The sequence below is a fragment of the Ranitomeya imitator genome, chromosome 2, assembly GCF_032444005.1.
Source record: "Ranitomeya imitator isolate aRanImi1 chromosome 2, aRanImi1.pri, whole genome shotgun sequence".
Taxonomy (NCBI): Eukaryota; Metazoa; Chordata; class Amphibia; order Anura; family Dendrobatidae; genus Ranitomeya; species Ranitomeya imitator.
In genome coordinates, this window is record NC_091283.1 from 299,389,277 (window position 1) to 299,411,771 (window position 22,495).

Genomic DNA, 22,495 nt, shown 5'->3' on the forward strand with positions numbered 1-22,495 from the left:
GCTAGTATATATATATATATATAGATATATTGTTCCCGTAAATACAGTTCTTTATCTAAATTAAAATAAAACAATGAAAATACACATATTTAGTATTGTTGCGTCCGTAACGACCCGACCTATAAAACTGTCCCACTAGTTAACTCCTTCAGTGAACACCGTAAAAAAAAAAGGCAAAAAAGAACGCTTTATTATCATACCACCGAACAAAAAGTGGAATAAAAAGCGATCAAAATATGGCACGTGCCCGAAAACATTACCAATAAAAACGTCAACTCATCCCGCAAAAAACAAGACCTCACATGACTCTGTGGACCAAAATATGGAAAAATTATAGCTCTCAAAATGTGGTAACGCAAAAAATATTTTTTGCAATAAAAAGCGTCTTTTAGTGTGCGACGGCTGCCAATCAAAAAAATCCGCTAGAAAACCCACTATAAAAGTAAATCAAACCCCCCTTCATCACCTCCTTAGTTAGGGAAAAAAATTAAAAAAATGTATTTATTTCCATTTTCCCATTAGGGCTAGGGTTAGGGCTATGTTTAGGGCTAGGGTTTGGATTACAATTATGGTTGGGATTAGGGTTAGGGGTGTGTCAGGGTTAGGGGTGTGTCAGGGTTAGGGGTGTGGTTAGGGTTATGGTTGGGATTAGGGTTAGGGGTGTGGTTAGGGTTGGGATTAGGGTTAGAGGTGTGTTGGGGTTAGGGGTGTGATTGGGATAGGGTTTCAGTTAGAATTGGGGGTTTCCACTGTTTAGGCACATCAAGGGCTCTCCAAAACGCAACATGGTGTCCCATCTCAATTCCAGTCAATTTTGCATTGAAAAGTCAAACGACGCTCCTTCCCTTCCGAGCTCTGCCATGCGCCCAAACAGTGGTTTACCCCCACATATGGGGGTACTCAGGACAAAGCGTACTCAGGACAAATTGAACAACAACTTTTGGTGTCCAATTTCTTCTCTTACCCTTGGGAAAATAAAAAATTGGGGGGAAAAGATCATTTTTGGGAAAAAATATGATTTTTTATTTTTACGGCTCTGCATGATAAACTTCTGTGAAGCACTTGGTGGGTCAAAGTGCTCACCACACATCTAGATAAGTTCCTTAGGGGGTCTAGTTTCCAAAATGGTGTCACTTGTGGGGGGTTTCAATGTTTAGGCACATCTGGGGCTTTCCAAACGCAACATGGCATCCCATCTCAAATCCAGTCAATTTTGCATTGAAAAAGTCAAATGGCGCTCCTTCCCTTCCGAACTCTGCCATGCGCCCAAACAGTGGTTTACCCCTACATATGGGGTATCGGCAGGCAAATCTTACACACAACACATTCTAACTCCAGGCCAGATGGGGGAGCTCAAAACCCTGTTTGAGGGGAACTTCCCTGAATTCCATCCTGATCTGAAGGAGTTAGTCAGTCTGTGTAAGACAAGAGACAAGAAAGGAGCTCAGAGAAGTGATTAGGAGCTCAAGGAGGTGGCGATTGGGCCTTCTGTGAGCCAGAGCGCAGAAACCGGGCAGCGGGAGCCAGAGAGTGTGGATAACTGCAAGGTCCACAGTAGAAGGGGAGGGCATAGGACTATACGTAAATTGCCCATACTAAACCTGAGGTAGAGCTGCAGTTAGAGCCTGGAGTTACCGTGTCAGAGACCCCAAGGGAACAGCTCAAGTTGCCTACCATGCAGGTACTGTCCCAGGACAGGAGAGAGAAAGGGGTATCTTGCCAGCAAGCTACAGATAGCAAAAGACCAGAAAACCAAAGCATAGTGGAAGGCTCCCAACCTGACCTGCCAAGGGTATTTCTACTTGTTTTCAGGCTGCCTGGACTCCTTCCGCACCTGTTGCCGGTAACCTGGACTGAGGCTGAATACTACTTCAGTAAACCAGGTAAAGACGGCAATCCTGTGTCCTCAGTTATTTACCGGCAACCCACCATCCTTGCCATACACCTTGGGAGCCCTGGGGACCCCGCTTCACCTGTGGGAAGCGCCACCATCTTTCTGCAACATCACCCCAGAGGACCCCTTTAAACAACGTCGGTCCCCTCTGACCGAGAACAACAGCTGGCATCACGAATAGACTTAATTCCAAAATACCCCTTAAAGACCTTTCCCCTTTAATTGAGTGCCAAGGGCCACGGACTGGGTCGCAGCCACTGTGACATCCCATTTAAGTGCGACTGTACCCGGTACCGAGTACTCCAGGCCCTGGCGTGCGACTCACAGCCACAGCGGGTGACTGAGAAGAATCTGTAAAGTAAATTCTATAGGGATTCAGAAGACTACAGACTTGAACGCGTTTACAGATGGAACGAATCAACAAATTATGGATGAGGACAATTCTCTACAAGGCGCCCTGGCTCATTCAGCTCAGACAGCAGTGGTTCCTCCCACAATTACAATCAGAGACATTTTTTAGGCAAGGGACCACCCCTGAGGGGCAACTCACGACAACAAGGAGGAGACCGACCAGGAGATTGTACCGTAAATCCAACAGATCGCATGGTGACGAGGTCGCAGGTAGGGATACCAAATCCGTCATAAACATCTCCTCCTATAGCCTGAGTCCCTCGGAGCTTTCCGCCTTACAATGTGGTCTTTCATTTTGCCCAACTCCCCCATGGGATCGTTTTAAACTTGAGTAGGATCTCCAACATTTTTTTCGCAATATTAGATTGAAAACACACTTTGGCCTACAGAATGATCGCTTCCGGGATAGACCTCCCTTAAACATAGGGAGCCCTATCCCCGAGCTATCCATCTCATCCCTAGGTTTATTTAACAAGAGCTCGTTTCATCCGCCACGTACATACCATGCAGCAGAAACTTGTATTGATTTAATACATAGAGATGTACAAAATATTCTCGTTAAACAACAAAAGGGACTGCTCCCAACTAAAAACAACATCACACCCTTAGAAAAACAAGCCATAGAATCTTTGCGCAATAACAAAAATATAATAATCAAGCCGGCAGACAAGGGTGGGGCCATAGTTATCATGAATAAAAACGACTACCTGAGAGAAATCAACAACCAATTAGCTGACACATCCACTTATCAAAAAATCTCACATGATCCCACCCCCGTGATTAGGTCCAAGATCAACACTATTCTCAGTAAGTACCTCGCTCATGATTGTATCGACCAAAAAACAGCTACTTTTTTGTCTAACCCACACCCCACAATTGCCGTTTTTTATGTTCTCCCCAAAATTCATAAATTCCTCACGAATCCCCCGGGTCGCCCCATAGTCGCATCAACAGACTCCATTCTAGCTCCTCTGTCCATTTTTTTAGAAAAATATCTGACCCCATTGGTTAAAAATATGAAATCTTTAATCTTGGATACAGGCCACTTTATCAGGACAATCAAGCAGTTTTCCACTGCCACATCGCATTGCCTCTTAACCACTCTTGATGTTAAGAGTTTATACACATCTATCAAGCACGAACTAGGCTTGGAGGCGGTTGGTAACCTACTACAGACCCTAGCCCACAATCCCAACAGTTTATTTTAGACCTTCTCTCTATAGTCCTCAAGGATAATTTTTTCTTGTTTGGGGATCAAGTCTACCTTCAAACCTGCGGGACGGCCATGGGCTCAAATGTGGCGCCAGCATATGCGAACTTTTATATGGACACATTTGAGAACAACCACATTTACAATAACACACTGTTCCAGAAACACTCTAAATGTTGGCTCCGATACATTGATGATGTGTTCTGCCTGTGGGACGGAACACCAGATACCTTTTCTTCTTTTGTCTTGCAGATCAACAGCATCAGACCAGAACTGCAGTTCACCCCTAACTGTGACACCCAGAAAATCCCATTTTTGGACACCTTAGTGACCAAAAATGACAAAGTGGGCCTGGATACGGATATTTTTGTAAAACCCACTGACTAACAATTTACTTCTTTTCACAAGTTGTCACCCTAAATCTACCCGAGAGAGCCTCCCACGCTCCCAATTCCAGAGGGTCACTAATATTGTCTTTAACACAAACTTGGTTGATTCACGGTTGGACGACATGGCCCAAAAATTCAGGGTTAGGAAGTATCCAGAGAAAATTCTTACAACAGAAAAACAGAGGGCACTTGAACGCCCTCTGTTATGACCTGGTGGTTAAAAGGCCACACTGATATGACCTGGTGGCTAAAACGTAACATGGAGTGAGCTCTGAGAAGGTGGTATCTCTACTGACCGCAGTCCCTAATCCTAACAACAACACTAGAAATAGCCGTGGGATGTTCCTGACTCTCCCTAGACACCTCTTCAAAGCCTAAGAAGTAACTACCCCTAAAGAAGCGTTATAATAAATGAAATGTGGATTACATCTGCGCTGCTGCGACAAATAATAGATCCAGATATACTGTTAGGGTGTTCGGGTGGTTTATTCAACGCGTTTCGAAGCTCAAAGGCTTCTTCTTCAGGAAGTTTCCACACAAAGATATCTTTGTGTGGAAACTTCCTGAAGAAGCCTTTGAGCTTCGAAACGCGTTGAATAAACCACCCGAACACCCTAACAGTATATCTGGATCTATTATTTGTCGCAGCAGCGCAGATGTAATCCACATTTCATTTATTATAACGGTTCTGAGAGGTCGCAACGCCGACCTGTGGATCTGCAGCAGCTGACAACTACACGCTTGTACTGTGTACTACCAGGTGAGCAGTTCTCTCACAATTGATTAAGAACAATCCTGGGGATAAGACCCTATTTGCGCTTTTTTTGTCTCCTATCTTTCAATACTACCCCTAAAGAAGGAAATAGTAAACTATCTTGCCTTAGAGAAAACCCCCAAAAGGAAAGATAGCCCCCCACAAATATTGACTGTGAATGGAGAGGGACATGACGTACACAAAAATGAAATCAGAATTCAGCAAAGGAGGCCAATACTAAACTAGATAGACAGAGAGAAAAGGATACTGTGCGGTCAGTATAAAAAACTACAAAATCCACACAGAGTTTACAAAAATGAACTCCACACCGACTCACGGTGTGGAGGGGCAAATCTGCTTTCCCAGAGCTTCCAGCTAGCCTGAATAAGACATAGTGACAAGCTGGACAAAAAGAGACATACAGGTCCTTCTCAAAAAATTAGCATATAGTGTTAAATTTCATTATTTACCATAATGTAATGATTACAATTAAACTTTCATATATTATAGATTCATTATCCACCAACTGAAATTTGTCAGGTCTTTTATTGTTTTAATACTGATGATTTTGGCATACAACTCCTGATAACCCAAAAAACCTGTCTCAATAAATTAGCATATCAAGAAAAGGTTCTCTAAACGACCTATTACCCTAATCTTCTGAATCAACTAATTAACTCTAAACACATGCAAAAGATACCTGAGGCTTTTATAAACTCCCTGCCTGGTTCATTACTCAAAACCCCCATCATGGGTAAGACTAGCGACCTGACAGATGTCAAGAAGGCCATCATTGACACCCTCAAGCAAGAGGGTAAGACCCAGAAAGAAATTTCTCAACAAATAGGCTGTTCCCAGAGTGCTGTATCAAGGCACCTCAATGGTAAGTCTGTTGGAAGGAAACAATGTGGCAGAAAACGCTGTACAACGAGAAGAGGAGACCGGACCCTGAGGAAGATTGTGGAGAAGGACCGATTCCAGACCTTGGGGAACCTGAGGAAGCAGTGGACTGAGTCTGGTGTGGAAACATCCAGAGCCACCGTGCACAGGCGTGTGCAGGAAATGGGCTACAGGTGCCGCATTCCCCAGGTAAAGCCACTTTTGAACCATAAACAGCGGCAGAGGCGCCTGACCTGGGCTACAGAGAAGCAGCACTGGACTGTTGCTAAGTGGTCCCAAGTACTTTTTTCTGATGAAAGCAAATTTTGCATGTCATTCGGAAATCAAGGTGCCAGAGTCTGGAGGAAGACTGGGGAGAAGGAAATGCCAAAATGCCTGAAGTCCAGTGTCAAGTACCCACAGTCAGTGATGGTGTGGGGTGCCATGTCAGCTGCTGGTGTTGGTCCACTGTGTTTCATCAAGGGCAGGGTCAATGTAGCTAGCTATCAGGAAATTTTGGAGCACTTCATGCTTCCATCGGCTGAAATGCTTTATGGAGATGAAGATTTCATTTTTCAGCACGACCTGGCACCTGCTCACAGTGCCAAAACCACTGGTAAATGGTTTACGGACCATGGTATTACTGTGCTCAATTGGCCTGCCAACTCTCCTGACCTGAACCCCATAGAGAATCTGTGGGATATTGTGAAGAGAAAGTTGAGAGACGCAAGACCCAACACTCTGGATGAGCTTAAGGCCGCTATTGAAGCATCCTGGGCCTCCATAACATCTCAGCAGTGTCACAGGCTGATTGCCTCCATGCCACGCCGCATTGAAGCAGTTATTTCTGCCAAAGGATTCCCGACCAAGTATTGAGTGCATAACTGAACATTATTATTTGATGGTTTTTTTGTTTGTTATTAAAAAACACTTTTATTTGATTGGATGGGTGAAATATGCTAATTTATTGAGACAGGTTTTTTGGGTTATCAGGAGTTGTATGCCAAAATCATCAGTATTAAAACAATAAAAGACCTGACAAATTTCAGTTGGTGGATAATGAATCTATAATATATGAAAGTTTAATTGTAATCATTACATTATGGTAAATAATGAAATTTAACACTATATGCTAATTTTTTGAGAAGGACCTGTATTTGCAGGGCAATAGAGTCCAAACAAATGGACAAACAAAAACTAGCAAAAACTTATCTTTTGCAGACAAGGACTGGCCATATGAGAATTCCAAGGAGAGAACCAAATCCAACCAAGAACATTGACAGCAGGCATGGACTAAAGCCCAGAGCAGGTTTAAATAACAAACCCAGGCAAGGCGATTAGTGAAGGCAGCTGCTACAGCTACCTAAAGGAGCAGCAGTTCCACTTGAAACCACCAGAGGGAGCCCAAGGGAAGAACTCACAAAAATACCATTAGCAACCACAGGAGGGAGCTCCAGAACGGAATTCACAACAGCCCTCCTTGTATATCCCGCATTTCTAAACCCGAACGGATTCCTTTCGTACATACACATCACCCCATCATGCCACTGATCTACAAAACCATCAACAAGCACTGGCCTCTCCTTTCAGAAGCCTACCCACAAATAGTATCCTTTCAAACACCCGCACTGATGTGCAAACGCAGACCTAGGGACTACAAAGACTCCCTGGTCAGGACCGACATTGGCAGTCTCACTAAACAACAATTCTTAGGCTCACAGAGAATGGGCACATTCCCATGCTTGAGTTGCGCCTGTTGTGCCAATGTTATCAAATCAAGTGAGTTCTTACATCCACACACAGGCAGGAGATTTAAAATTAATGGCTTTTACACTTGTGAAACCAACTTTGTGGTGTATCTTATTAAATGCCCATGTGGCCTCCTTTATATAGGTGAGACCACACAGCATGTGCGGGACAGAATTTCAAGCCACAAATCTACAATTAGGCTGAAAAAAAACTTGGCTCCCACTTCCACACCACTTTTCTCTGGCCAACCATTCCGTTTCCCAACTCCGTTACTAGGTGATAGAAAGGGTAGAAAAACCCAGACGTGGGGGTGATCACGTTAAACTGCTGAAAGAAAGGGAATCCTTTTGGATCTATACGCTACAGACTATGGCCCCCAAAGGCCTCAACAGGGAATTAGATTTGACCTTTTAGTTGAGTAGATTGTTCTATACGTAACTTTGATATGTTGTAACTATATCCGCCTCAGGTTCTCCAGGTTCTCCGATCAAGGTCACTTTTTTAACCTATGTCATTCTTTTTGTCTCCACCCTTCCTCCTCTCATCAGAGCTCATGAGCAAGCATTATACGAATTTTTTTGGTTTTCTTGTCTTCAATTCGGCTTATCTGGGTAAGTCCCTTTAATATTTTTAAGTACAAAGAAAGAAAAAAGCCAGCTCACCGATATGTGCAAGGAGCACGGAACTTCGTCCTGACTCGACGTAGTGCAAATCCAAGTAAAAGAGAAAAATGTTCCAGCTTCTTGATAAAATGTAAAACTTTAATCCATCATATGAGATAGTAGAAGACACACTCCTGGGACAGCTGTGACAAAGACCGTATGGTCGAAACGCGTAGCTTTCTTCACTTGTGATATGGCATTGTCCCAGGAGTGTGTCTTCTACTATCTCATATGATGGATTAAAGTTTTACATTTTATCAAGAAGCTGGAACATTTTTCTCTTTTCCTTTAATATTTTCTTTTTTAGAGAATTTTTTATTTTAATTTTTTTTCTTTTTGTTCGTTTTTTCCTTTTATTTTGTTTTTATTCTTTATTTTTAGTTTTTTCCCCCTTTTTATCCCCGTTTTTTTGCCTAATTTTATTTTTCTAAATTTTCTTGTTGTTTATCTTTTGCTATTTTTTCCGTTTTTTTTCACCATTTATGCGTTTGCTTTTTTTCTTTTTCTTTTTGTTTTTTTTTTCTTTTTTTTGCCTTTTAGTTCTTTCTTTCCTCGTTTGGTCTTTTTCTTTAGTGCATTATTTTCATATATGGCTTTAATTTTTATTTTTATTTATTACTTTTTTACATTTATGTACAACTCCTTATTCTTCATCTCTCATTCCTACTGGAGTGAGTATATACCCTCAGTCTTTCTTGGAACAGGCATAACTCCCCTTACTTAAAGAGTACACAACTTCCTCTCTCCTCATTCTTTCATTATTATATATTTTTCTCTTATTTTTTTCTGATTTATTTTTCCTTTTCTTTTTCCATTTCTCCTTTTCTTTTTCTGATCTGTACTTTCTCTCATTTCTCTTTTCTCATCTTTCGCTACAACTTTGTGACACTCCTGCTTACCCACCTACATCTGCACCATTATCAGACACACATACACCTGGTTCCCAGCTTCCCTTTCCCGTCTTCCCTTTTCCTGCATCTACATTGTACACGCTCCCTTACATTCCCTTGCTAGCATCAACATACACGCTCCCTTGGCGCACTACGCATGCGCTGTACCTCCACGCTAGTTACGCAGACTCCGATCTAGCCTGCTGTTGTCCCAGTCATAGCGTAGGCTCCCTCAGGACCCATCCCATACCCAGCCTCCCTTCCACCAATAGCCACTGCGCAGATCTACGTATCACCGTACTAGCTCCCCGAGCGCACTGCGCATGCGCCGTATCACTACGCTGTTGGCGCATACCTCTATCTACTCTATGGCCCTCAGCAGCCACAGCGCAGACTCTGTCAGGATGCACAGCGTTCCTAGCCTCGTTTCCACCTATAGCCACTGCGCACTGTACTGCGCACACCCGGATATTGCCATACGGGCCCTTCGGATAAATACCCGCTGTCCTGCACATTTGCTCCTACATCACCCACCAGGCGGACACGCTTTCACACAACTTCACCGGAGCTGGTAAATACAAAGTCTCTCTCCTCTTCCTTCCAGTGGTCTACATGTTTTACTATTTGTTTTCTCATTCCTTTTTTTTTTTTTCTCTCCCTTCCTTCTGCTTTCCCTTAGCCCTATGGGAACTCGGCTCTCTCTTCTTCCCCCTACCTCTTTGGCATAAGGTCAGTATGTTACATCAGCGACTTGATCGCTACACCTGGTTATCCTGCTTTAGACATGTACATGTGCTCTATATGATTGTTTCTCCGTAATAGCCCTACTCCTACCTGCAAATTTGGGACTTTCCATCCCAATAATATGGTCTTCACAGTGTGTTTTTGTAATTGTCTGGGACAGATTACTGATGTTACAGCTGTCAATAAGTACCATTGTAAATCTTGGACCGGAAGTTATTGTTGTTTTTGTTGTTGTTTTCCTTTCTTTCGGTTCTTTTTAATATATTACATGTATATATGTACAGTTCACTTATATGTTTACATCTGTTTTACAGTGAGGTTTTGATAAAGACCCGGTTGGGTCGAAACGTTACCTGATTTGAATAGTCCGCCACCTATTTACCTTCAAAAAAAAGCACCTGGTGATGTTTATTGTTCATGTTAATAAAGAAACTACACAGTTTGCAGAACTTTCAACCATTTGAGTGCGGCTGATTTTTCCTATACTGAGAAGAATCTGTGACGTCTCTGCATTTAGTGGTCACTACTCACCTGGGTAGTCATATGTAGGAGTCTCCTCTTTACACCACTCATCACCCATCACATATGTCTCTGTAGTATTAATATGGGTCAGATCTTCACCCTGAAACAAATATTGTAAAAGTCACAGACAGATGGAGAAGTCTATGATCAGCTCTAATCCTGCCATCTCCACCATTCTCATTACACAAGTACAAAACATATAATACTGGTGGATAAAACAAGACTGAGCAGGGTAATTCCATGTCAAGTAACCCCAATCTGAATATTATTTTTACCTCATGTCTTTAGATTTTTATTTTATTTATTTTTTTAGGGCCATTTCAGTGAATTTACATTTTTATCTCCATTAAATTTTATAGATTTCTAAAGTTTTAAGAAAGTCTGAATTTTGGGCTTGTATAATGTTACATTTTTCATCATATCTTGTATTACAAATAAGATAAAGATATTGGACAGGACATTTTGTTTAGAACGGTACAGGGTTTAATTTGATAGATCATAAGATTAGCCAAAATCAAAATTTTGATGCGCAATTTAAAAAAAATAAATAAATAATTAAAAATGATGTGTGGCCCGCAATGGTCTCCCAGCTTGGTGCATTAGCACCAGGTCTAGCAATCAGCTATGAAGAGTAACTTTTGTGAGTAGCCCCTCATAGTAGTGCAGATCGGAGCGGGGGTAAGGTAGGAACCCCGGCATCTTGTTATAGTGCCCCAGTGTGATTTGTGTGGGCAAGCAATGGGGGCTCTGGGTGTCTCTACTGTGAGTGTTGCGAGTGCTGGATGTGGCTCGCAAGCCTTCCCGTTACTGGGGATTGGGGAGATGTGACTGGATTGGTGGAGAGCAGTTTGAGCGGGAAGATTTGCGCGTTTATAAAGCTCATCTCACGGTGCAGTCAGCTGTTGGCCGTGTGAAGGATCAGTAGAACTATCCCTTCTAATGTCTAAAAAACATGAGTTTTATTTGGAAAACCTAGACCCTACACTATTAGATCCCGGGCCAAACAGATCTGAATTCAAGATTTTTGAATGGACGCTGTTCATATTATAAGGGTATTCTTTGTTTTTTTTCTTTATTTAAGTATGGTCCCATTGAGAGCCCAACTTGAATTTTGGTCCAGATGTGGCCAGGAGCATAGGAGGCACATGTGGGTTTTCTGCTCATTTTATTTCATATTGATTTTTTGAAAATGCGTTTTGAAAGTTTGCGTTTGACTCCGCAAGGGTAAAATATTAACAAAGATACTCATGACATATCTGTTGGAATCCTCTACTGTTCTAAGTTGAAGTGTGTTTTTCCCAGAAATTCACATTTTTTCAACAACATTAAAAATTAATTTAAAAAAAGAGGGATTTTTGGTTCTTACCTTAAAATCTCTTTCTTGGAGCCTTCAGTGGGGGACACAGGTAACCATGGGTGTATGCTGCTGTCACTAGGAGGCTGACACTATGCAAATAAAGAAAAAGTAACTCCTCCCCGGCAGTATACACCCTCCGTGTTGTGATAGGCAATTCAGTATCACAATGGACATAGCGGTCAGAGCACATACAGTGATCTGACAATAACCCAAAATAATAGAACGAGCTCTGAGACGTGGGAACTCTGCAGACCGCAATCCCTAATCCTCTCCAAACAACACTAGAGGCAGCCGTGGATTGCGCCTAACTCTGCCTATGCAACTCGACACAGCCTGAGAAACTAACTAGCCTGAAGATAGAAAATAAGCCTACCTTGCCTCAGAGAAATACCCCAAAGGAAAAGGCAGCCCCCCACATAAAATGACTGTGAGTTAAGATGAAAAGACAAACGTAGGGATGAAATAGATTCAGCAAAGTGAGGCCCGACTATCTAAACAGAGCGAGGATAGGAAAGATAACTTTGCGGTCTACACAAAACCCTAAAGAAAACCACGCAAAGGGGGCAAAAAGACCCTCCGTACCGAACTAACGGCACGGAGGTACACCCTTTGCGTCCCAGAGCTTCCAGCAAAACAATTAGACAAGCTGGACAGAAAAAATAGCAAACAAATAGCAAAGAAGAACTTAGCTATGCAGAGCAGCAGGCCACAGGAATGATCCAGGGAAAAACAAGTCCAACACTGGAACATTGACAGGAAGCATGGATCAAAGCATTAGGTGGAGTTAAGTAGAGAAGCACCTAACGACCTCACCAGATCACCTGAGGGAGGAAACTCAGAAGCCGCAGTACCACTTTCCTCCACAAACGGAAGCTCCCAGAGAGAATCAGCCGAAGTACCACTTGTGACCACAGGAGGGAGCTCTGCCACAGAATTCACAACACCTCCGACAGGCACCAGGCAACTCAGTTGGTGCAAAAGCAGTAGTAGGAACAGGTAATATAAACTCAACCTATGTACCAACCCACAACAACGGCACGTTGGCCAACACGGTACAACTTCAAGGGAGGGTGCTGTGTCCCCCAATGAAGGCTCCAAGAAAGATTTTACGGTAAGAACCAAAAATCCCTCTTTCTCTCTCGCCTCATTGGGGGACACAGGTAACCATGGGACGTCCAAAAGCAGTCCCTAGGGCTGGATATTCTGCAGAAAAAGAGGAGTTAGGTCGGCCGGTCAGAAACCGGCGCCTGCAGTATCCTCCTACCCAGGCTCGCGTCCGCAGAAGCCTGAGTATGCACCTTGTAGATTTTGACAAAGGTGTGAATGGATGACCACGTTGCGGCCTTGCAAACCTGCGAGGCTGAAGCTTGGTGACTAACTGCCCAGGAAGCTCCCACGGCCCGGGTAGAGTGAGCCTTTACCCCCGACGGAGGCCGTTTGTCTTGAACACGGTATGCCTCCAGAACCGCCAAACGGATCCAACGAGCAATTGTGGACTTGGAGGCGGGGAGCCCCTTTCGCCGCCCTTCCGAGACGATGAACAGAGAATCGGCCTGACGAAAAAAGGCAGTTCTGGCGAGATAAATTCGGATAGCCCTGACCACATCCAACTTGTGAAGAGATTTCTCCAAGGGATGAACTGGGGAAGGGCACAAGGAAGGGAGGACAATGTCCTCATTGATGTGAAAAGCCGAAACCACCTTTGGTAGAAAGGAAGGAACCGGACGAAGAACCACTTTGTCCTGATGCAGGATTAGAAAGGGAGAACGACAGGATAATGCCGCCAGCTCCGACACTCTTCTAATGGAGGTGAAAAAAGGCCACCTTCCAGGATAGAAGCGGGAAGGAAATGTCCTGAATCGGTTCAAAGGGTGCACGCTGGAGGGCGTCCAAAACGAGGTTGAGGTCCCAAGGCTCGACAGGAGGACGATAAGGGGGAGCTATATGAGCGACCCCCTGGATGAAGGTCCTCACCTGAGGCAGGAAGGCCAGGTCTCTTTGAAAAAGAATGGACAGAGCGGAAATCTGACCCTTCAAGGTGCTAAGGGAAAGACCCGAATCTAGACCCGCTTGAAGGAAACTGAGAAGGGATGGAAGGGAAAAGGTCATAGGAAACAGATTGTTGTCCTGACACCACCGGAAAAAAGCCTTCCAACACCTGTGGTAAATACGCGAGGAAGCCGGTTTTCTCGCCCTTATAGTCTGGATTACACTATGAGAAAAACCCGCGTCCTTCAGGACCGCGGCCTCAAAGGCCATACCGTTAAATTCAGAGACCGAGAATTCGGGTGGAAGAGGGGTCCTGCGAAAGAAGGTCCGGACGATCCGGAAGCCTCCACGGAACGTCAGATAGCATATTCACCAGTTCTGCATACCAGGCCCTGCGAGGCCAATCTGGAGCTAATAAGAGTACGGGGACCCCTTCTGTCTTGATCTTCTTTACGACCCTTGGGATCAAGGGGAGAGGTGGGAACAGATAGGGTATCTGGAACTGGGTCCACGGGATCACGAGAGCGTCGCATCCGATTGCCATCGGACCCCGAGATCTGGAGACATACTGGGGAACCTTGTGGTTTGCCCGGGAGGCCATCAGGTCGACGTCTGGGACACCCCACCGCTGAAAAATCTGGCTGAAGATTGCGGGGAGAAGAGACCACTCGCCAGCCACGATGCCCTGGCGACTTAGAAAGTCGGCTTCCAAATTGTCCACCCCTGGGATGTGGATGGCTGACAGAGAGGGAACGTGACCTGTTGTGAATTCTGTTGTCGGGCTCCCTCCTGTGGTAATGAATGGTACTTCGGCTGGTTCTGTCCATGGAATTCCTCTGGTGGGTGTTTCTGAGTTTCCTTCCACAGGTGACGAGGTTAATTCGTTAGCTGCCGCTCTATTTAACTCCACTTAGATTTTTGCTCCACGCCACCTGTCAATGTTCCAGTATTGGTCTAGTTCTCTCCTGGATCGTTCTTGTGACCTGTCTTCCCAGCTCAAGCTAAGTTCCAGCTTGTATTTCTTGGGTTTGCTATTTTTCTGTCCAGCTTGCTATTTTATTGTCGTCTTGCGTGCTGGTAGCTCTGGGACGCAGAGGGAGCGACTCTGCACCGTGAGTCGGTGCGGAGGGTCTTTTTGCGCCCTCTGCGTGGTCTTTTTGAAGGTTTTTGTGCTACCGCAAAGTAACCTTTCCTATCCTCGGTCTGTTCAGTAAGTCGGGCCTCACTTTGCTAAATCTATTTCATCTCTATGTTTGTATTTTCATCTTTACTCACAGTCATTATATGTGGGGGGCTGCCTTTTCCTTTGGGGAATTTCTCTGAGGCAAGGTAGGCTTTATTTTTCTATCTTCAGGGCTAGCTAGTTTCTTAGGCTGTGCCGAGTTGCATAGGGAGCGTTAGGCGCAATCCACGGCTATTTCTAGTGTGTTTGATAGGATTAGGGATTGCGGTCAGCAGAGTTCCCACGTCCCAGAGCTCGTCCTTATTATCAGAAACTATCAGGTCATTCCGTGTGCTCTTAACCACTAGGTCCATTGTGTCCTGACCACTAGGTCATAACAGTGACCCTCCGCCCAACGCAGGATTTTTGCCACTTCCGCCATGACTTCTGTGCTGCGAGTCCCTCCCTGATGGTTTATGTAAGCCACGGCCGTGGCGTTGTCCGACTGAATGCGGACCGGTTTCCCTGAAAGGAGAGACTCCCAGCTGATGAGGGCTAGAAAGATGGCTCTGATTTCCAAGAGATTGATAGGGAGGCATGCCTCCTGAGCAGTCCAGCGGCCCTGGGCCATAAGGTGGAGAAAAACTGCTCCCCAACCTTGGAGGCTGGCGTCAGTGGTGATCACCTGCCAGCGGGGAGGGAGAAATGACCTCCCGCACAGCATGGAGTTGGACAGTGTCCACCAAGAGAGGGACTGTTTCACTCTGGGAGAAAGGCGGAACGGGCGATCCAGAGAAAGTGGATTCTTGTCCCAGGCTAACAGAAGGGCCAGCTGGAGGGGACGAGAGTTGAACTGGGCATAGGGGACCGCTTCCATGGAGGCGACCATCTTTCCCAGAACCCTCATGGCGAAGCGGAGAGACGGGGGATTCGGGCTCTTTAGTGCTCTGACCCTCCGACGAAGAGAAAGGAACTTCTCCTTGGGAAGAAAGACCTGAGACTGAGAGGTGTCGAATTCCATGCCCAGGAATTCCAACCGCTGAGTTGGAATCAGGGAAGACTTCTGGTAATTGATTATCCAGCCGGGGCGAAGAAGCGTGTCCAGAGTAAGCTGCCATGACCTTCGTAAAGACCCTGGGCGCAGACGCCAGACCGAAAGGGAGGGCCGTGAACTGATAGTGATGACCTTGGATCACGAACCGGAGGAATCTCTGATGTCGTACGCAAATAGGGACGTGAACGTACGCATCTCGGATATCCACGGAACACAGAAACTCTCCCGGTTCCATGGACGCGATCACTGAGCGTAAAGATTCCATCCTAAAACGCCGAATCCGGAGATGGCGGTTCAGCTGCTTGAGATCCAAAATTGGACGGAGAGAGCGGTCCTTTTTCGGAACCATGAACAGGTTTGAGTAAAAACCCAAAAACCACTTGCGATGAGGCACCGGAACTACGACTCCCGAGGCGAGGAGCGAATCGACAACCTAGAGAAGTCCTGAGAGGTGGGACGGCTATTTGGGAGGACGAGAGAGCAGGAAACGTCTTCCTGGGGGCGAAGAAAATTCTATCTCCCTGACCCAGGCGTCGTTGACTACTGATAGCCAAACCTCTGAGAACAGGAGAAGTCAGCCTCCCACCTTGGAGAGGTTTCCAGGTGGGGGCGACCCATCATTTATTAGAGAACCTGTGGCCCCGAGATCCAGATGGTCTTGCGGGGTGGCTCTTAGCCCTCCAGCGCAGTGGAGGCCTGAAAGAAGGTTTTCTTCGGTCTCCTTGCGAGGAAGAACGGTCCTGGTTGGGGTTTCCTGATGAGGCGAAAGACCGAAAGGGACGAAAGGACTGGGGGCCCCTCCGGTTGAAGGGACGTTTCGGCTTGGACTGGGGTAAGGAGGTACTCTTACCACCTGTAGCGTCCGAGATCATTTGATCCAGCTGCGTGCCGAAGAGTCTAGAACCCTGGAAGGGCAGACCAGTGAGAGATTTTTTAGAAGCGGGGTCAGCGTTCCACGCCTTTAGCCATAGAATCCGGCGAATGGCCACAATGTTGCTGTTAGCCCTGGTGGAGCAGGCCGCTGCATCAAGGGAGGCATTCATGAGGTATTTTCCTGCAAGAGAAATCTGATCCGCCAAATCAGACAGTTCCTCAGCAGGAGTAGAGACCAAAATGCTCCTGCGCAGGGTTCTGGCCCAGGCTGACACAGCCTTGGCTACCCAGGACGAAGCGAAACTAGGGCAGAGGGAGGCTCTGGAAGTCTCAAATGCTGATTTTGCTAATGCCTTGATTTGCCTGTCCGTGGGGTTCTTAAAGGGACACTGTCACCTGAATTTGGAGGGAACAATCTTCAGCCATGGAGGCGGGGTTTTGGGGTTTTTGATTCACCCTTTCCTTACACGCTGGCTGCATGCTGTCTGCAATATTGGATTGAAGTTCATTCTCTGTCCTCCATAGTACACGCCTGTGCAAGGCAAGATTACCTTGCGCAGGCGTGTACTATGGAGGACAGAGAATGAACTTCAATCCAATATTGCAGCCAGCATGCAGCTAGCGGGTAAGGAAAGGGTGAATCAAAAACTCCGCCTCCATGGCTGAAGATTGTTCCCTCCAAATTCAGGTGACAGTGTCCCTTTAAGGGAAGCCGAGTCCGGGATAGACAGAACCGTCTGCGAGGATAGCCTGGAGACGGGCGGGTCGACCTTAGGAGACTCAGACCATTTGGAGACAAGGTCGGAGTGAAAAGGGTATAACACGTCAAGCTGTTTCCTGCCAGGGAAACGTTTGCCAGGGTTTTCCCAGTGTGTGGAGGTAGTGTTGTCAAACTCCCTGTGATTAGGAAAAAACCTAGAGGGACGTATAATCCGTTTAAACGCAACGGAGACGTCCTGAGAGCTCGCTTCATCCTCCTTAAGATCAAGCGTCTGAATGATAGCTGAAATAAGGCTATCAACCATCTCCTGTGTTCTGGAAGTCTGATCTGCATCAGAGTCAGATTCCGACAGAGAGGATAGGTCAGACCTGACGTCCGCCTGCGAGGAGGGGGAACTGGCAGATAGGGGAACTGGCACTGGTGGCATTAGAGAGAAGCGGGATACGTTCAAGTGCCTGGACCAGGGACTGAGAAACCTTAGTCAGGTCAGACACTGATTGAGACATAGCAACAGCCCACTCCGGGGGAGGGGGGTGCACTCATCCCGAGACCTAGGAGCTTCCTGAGGGACTGACATGGTGGAAGGAACGCAGGACGGGCAGAAAGGTGAAGACTGACCTGAGGCCCACTTTTTCTTACAGTGAGCGCAGGCGTAATGGATGGCCGTAGTGGCAAAGGACGGGGTGGGGTCGGACATAGGTGGATATTACCTTGTCCAGGTGCGGAGAAGTACTGCTGGGAGGAGTTGAGCCCGAGGGAGAGGTAGCGCTGAGCCTGCTGAAAAACAGCGACAGCGGTAGCCGCAGGTGCCTGTGTTCCCCCGAGAATCCTGTGTCCCACGCGGTGAGCAGACGCTGACAGGGAGCAGGAAGCAACAGAAAAAGCGGGGAGACCGTGCGATGCTGTGGGCGTGGACAGGCGCCAAAGGGGGGATAGAAGAAACGCCCCCAGACCGCTGAAAAATTCCCAGTCGCAATAATGCCGGCCGCCACAAGAGGGCGAGCAAGCGACAAATGAAGGAGAAAAGCCGGGAGAGATAGAAAAACATGGCGGGTTCGCGCGCCTGCAAGTTTAAATAAAAGGAAGGAAAAATGCCAGCGTTATGTGATCCCTTTCCCTGTGTTAGCGCATCCCGGCACCTGAAAATGCGGCCCTCTCCCCTATCAAAAGGAAGCCTGGTAAGATCTATGGAGATCGCTGTCGGGCAGGGTGGGGGAAGGAAGGGTGAGTGGGGGGCTGGGGGTTTGTTGATTGAAGACTCCCTACCTGGAGATGAGGAACCATCAGGATCCCTGGTTGAAGGGGGTCCTGGAAGAAGTCCTCCTTCCCATGCCACGAACTCTCCGGCGCAGAAGACGGCGTCGACCCATAACCAGGGGGAGAGGGTCACTGGAAGTGACCGCTGTCTTCCTCACAGTCCACTCCGAGGAGAGGGATGAGGAGGGGAAACGAGCAGGACTGGCCACCGAGAAGAGGTCAACCTGAACACCCGAAAGGGTGACAGGGGACAAGTCCTGCCCAGCGGGTCCGAGAGGGTGCGATGTGGGTGATACCACACTGCTCTCTCGGTCGCTCAAAGTGGGGAAAACAGGGTGAGAAAAACTGCACCCTGTTACCCTGAAGAAAAAAAGTCTGAAAAAGAAAGGGAAAAAGTTAATAAACGAAACGAATCCCTGTAAAAGAAATGCAGATCTGGGGTTAGATCCAGGTCCGACTCCTACAGACACTAAGCAAAAACTGAGTTGCCTGGTGCCTGTCGGAGGGTGTATACTGCCAGTGAGGAGTTACTTCTTCTCTATTTGCATAGTGTCAGCCTCAAAGTGACAACAGCATACACCCATGGTTACCTGTGTCCCCCAATGAGGCGAGAAAGAAACTAAAATGTATAGAATTTTTCTTCCTCACATTTTGCATCCCCTAACACAGTATTACCAAAGAACAAATTCTCAAAAGAATTAAAAATCTAGTGGTAATATTCATTGGTTCATTTGACTTGGAATAACCCAGAACCAGACCTTCTCCGCCATCTACACATCATAGGAGAGATATCCTGAAACCTTCTCTCCATCTACCTGATGATCCTGAGGAGCATTGGGATCTTCTTGCTTACAGTCCTGTGGAAGAAGAGGACGGGGACATCTCTCTGGTGTTGTCCTCTTACTGGATAGATCTGGAGGAAACACATACAGGGACTGAATTCATTCTTTACATACAGATAATTATAGGCCGTGTGTATTTAGTCCTATTACCTGGTGATGTGAGGGGCTGAGGAATCTCCATCATGACGTTCTTGTACAGATCTTTGTGTCCTTCTAAATACTCCCACTCCTCCATGGAAAAATAGACGGAGACATCCTGACACCTTATAGGAATCTGACACATACAATGATACCGTCATCCCCCCGATCCCTTCATAGCATAACTGTATAATGTCCCAGTATTCCCAGCAGTGTCACCTCTCCAGTCAGCAGCTCAATCATCTTGTAGATGAGTTCTAGGATCTTCTGGTCATTGATGTCCTCATGTATCAGGGGGTGAGGTGGAGGCCCTGTGATTGGGCTCAGGGGTCTTCCCCATCCCTCAGACACAGGGTCCTGACAGCGCTCACTAGAGGTCTTCTTCACTACTGTGTAATTCTGGTTATGGAGAGACACATTAATAAATCTCACTACAGACATTTCCTGAGTCCTCACCTCTCCAGTTCTGTCCATCTGTTATTCCCATAGATAAGAATGATGTAATGTGACGTCATCAGAATCTCTCACCTCTCCAGTAAGCCGGAAGAGGATCTCTAGGGTGAGGTGTAATATCCTCTCCGCCATCTTGTCTCTGTCCATATCCATCTTTGATGGGTAAATCAGGAAAATTCTCTTATAAAGAAGATCTTCACTGAGAGGATCCGATATTGTAGAGACCTGAACGAGAAGATGAGCCGATGTAACATCATAAAGAATTCTGTGTAATAATACAATTACTGGAAATAATAAGGGAAACATATGAGGAGATTTATTATTTTACAGTATTTAGTTTTCTTCTTTACATCTACTAATAAATCCTATATATTTAGGCCACAGACAACAAGCAGTTTATTCCTCGGAGTCGGCAGCTGAATACGTTCCTCATAGACTCATCTTCCATAACGCTAATTCTCGTCTCATTTACCGACACTGGAATCGGCATTAGCAATACTGCAGGAGATATTCATTACACGTGACAGGAGAAATAACTACTTCATGATGAGGACGACATCTTCATCTTCTACTACGGCTCTAGAAACAGATTTGTCCAGAGTCCATCACTGACTCCATCACCACCGGCCGTCTATATGAAGGTTTCCCGTCTTCCCCGCACTGGAATCTTCTATCACGTTAGATCTCAGGTCTGATTCACACACAGAAGTTTGAGGCTTTTATAAGAGACTAGATGGTGGCCCGATTCTAACGCATCGGGTATTCTAGAATATGTATGTAGTTTATTTATGAAGTTTTCAGAATAATGCAATTTATACAAAGGATTTGGCAGGCCGTGACCAATTAGCGAAGCGTGGTTCAAACTCAGCGCCAATTTGTGGGCAGACTGCGCCTGTCGCTGATTGTTCGCGGCCGGGCATGAACAATCAGTGAAGCCAGGGCCGGCTCCAGGTTTTTGAGGGCCCTGGGAGAAAGAGTCTCAGTGGGCCCTCCTCTTTAATACATACCACGATACATGATGCACAGATACAGCAGAGAAATATAGCACAGCCAATTAGAGTATAACACAGCGGTCTCGCGAGACAGCTACGTCATCATCTCGCGAGATCGCAATGCATGGAGCGGTCACCGGGGCGTCGCGAGGAACGGTAAAGGCAGGCGGCAGGCACGAGCGCATCGTCGGACGAAGGAGGGTGAGAATAGCAGGTTTTTAAATTATTTTTAACATTAGATCTTTTTACTATTGATGCCACATAGGCAACATCAATAGTAAAAAGTTGGGGACACACAGGGTTAATAGTAGCGTTTACGGAGTGCGTTACCCACGGCATAACGCGGTCCGTTACCGCCGGCATTAACACTGTGTGAGTGGTGACTGGAGGGGGGTATGCGGGCGCCGGGCACTGACTGCGGGGAGTAAGGAGCGGCCATTTTCTTCCGAACTGTGCCAGTCGCTGATTGGTCGTGGCTGTTTTGCCGCGACCAATCAGCGACTTGGATTTCCATGACAGAGGCCGCGACCAATGAATATCCGTGACAGAAAGACAGACAGAAAGACGGAAGTGACCCGTAGACAATTATGTAGATTTTTTTTGTAAGAACCAAGACAGGAGATATTAGATACCAACGTCTCCATGTAGTTTCTTTTTCTCAGGATATGATGGGTTTTCTTTGGTACTTTCCCCCCCATTAGAAGGGACACCTGTGGATATTGGGGTCTTTACCTGCTACAGTCCTGGTGGGATTTACTTGGTAAAGTGGAGGTTGTACAAATATCACCATCAATTACCATCAGACTGAAGGAACATCGCTCCTCTATTCGGATCTATGGATCTAGGATGAAATCCACTGCGGCCCCTGCAAGAAAAGGAGGAGAAAGAGCAGAAGTTGGGGGAGACCACCAAGGCCTGAGATTTCCACGGCTGCTCTGTGCACACAGGACCTGTGATGAGGTCACAGGAGGGGAGGAGTCAGGGGTCACATGATCAGGGCCTCAGTGTATGCAGGACTCTGCTGTGCTGGTTGTCATGGTGCTGGATGAGGGGAAGTTTATGTGTGGGGTCAGGAGGGGTTTACAGTGTGGATGTGGCAGAGCTGTGTGTGTACGAGGTGTACGGAGCAGAGCCGTGTGTGTACGAGGTGTACAGAGCGGAGCCGTGTGTGTATGAGGTGTGTGGAGCGGAGCCGGTGTGTACGAGGTGTACGGAGCGGAGCCGTGTGTGTACGAGGTGTATGGAGCAGAGCCGTGTGTGTACGAGGTGTACGGAGCGGAGCTGTGTGTGTACGAGGTGTATGGAGCAGAGCCGTGTGTGTATGAGGTGTGTGGAGCGGAGCCGTGTGTGTACGAGGTGTATGGAGCAGAGCCGTGTGTGTACGAGGTGTACGGAGCGGAGCCGTGTGTGTACGAGGTGTATGGAGCAGAGCCGTGTGTGTACGAGGTGTACGGAGCGGAGCTGTGTGTGTAAGAGGTGTATGGAGCAGAGCCGTGTGTGTACGGAGCGGAGCCGTGTGTGTACGAGGTGTATGGAGCAGAGCCGTGTGTGTA

At 46.5% G+C, this 22,495-nt stretch overlaps 1 protein-coding gene across 1 annotated transcript in view; it reads right to left on the reverse strand.

Moving 5' to 3' along the window:
• The window catches only part of LOC138663339 (zinc finger protein 585A-like), an 83,295-nt gene extending 61,418 nt beyond the window's left edge, over positions 1 to 21,877 (reverse strand). The window contains exons 1-6 of the mRNA XM_069749516.1: positions 21,675 to 21,877; positions 20,026 to 20,175; positions 19,717 to 19,896; positions 19,510 to 19,633; positions 19,333 to 19,430; positions 10,114 to 10,204 (exon numbers count right to left, since the gene is read on the reverse strand). Of these exons, the coding sequence (XP_069605617.1) occupies positions 10,114 to 10,204; positions 19,333 to 19,430; positions 19,510 to 19,633; positions 19,717 to 19,896; positions 20,026 to 20,103 (571 nt within the window). The 5' untranslated portion in view covers positions 20,104 to 20,175; positions 21,675 to 21,877. The remainder of the gene's footprint in view (positions 1 to 10,113; positions 10,205 to 19,332; positions 19,431 to 19,509; positions 19,634 to 19,716; positions 19,897 to 20,025; positions 20,176 to 21,674) is intronic.
• Positions 21,878 to 22,495: the final 618 nt, after the last annotated feature.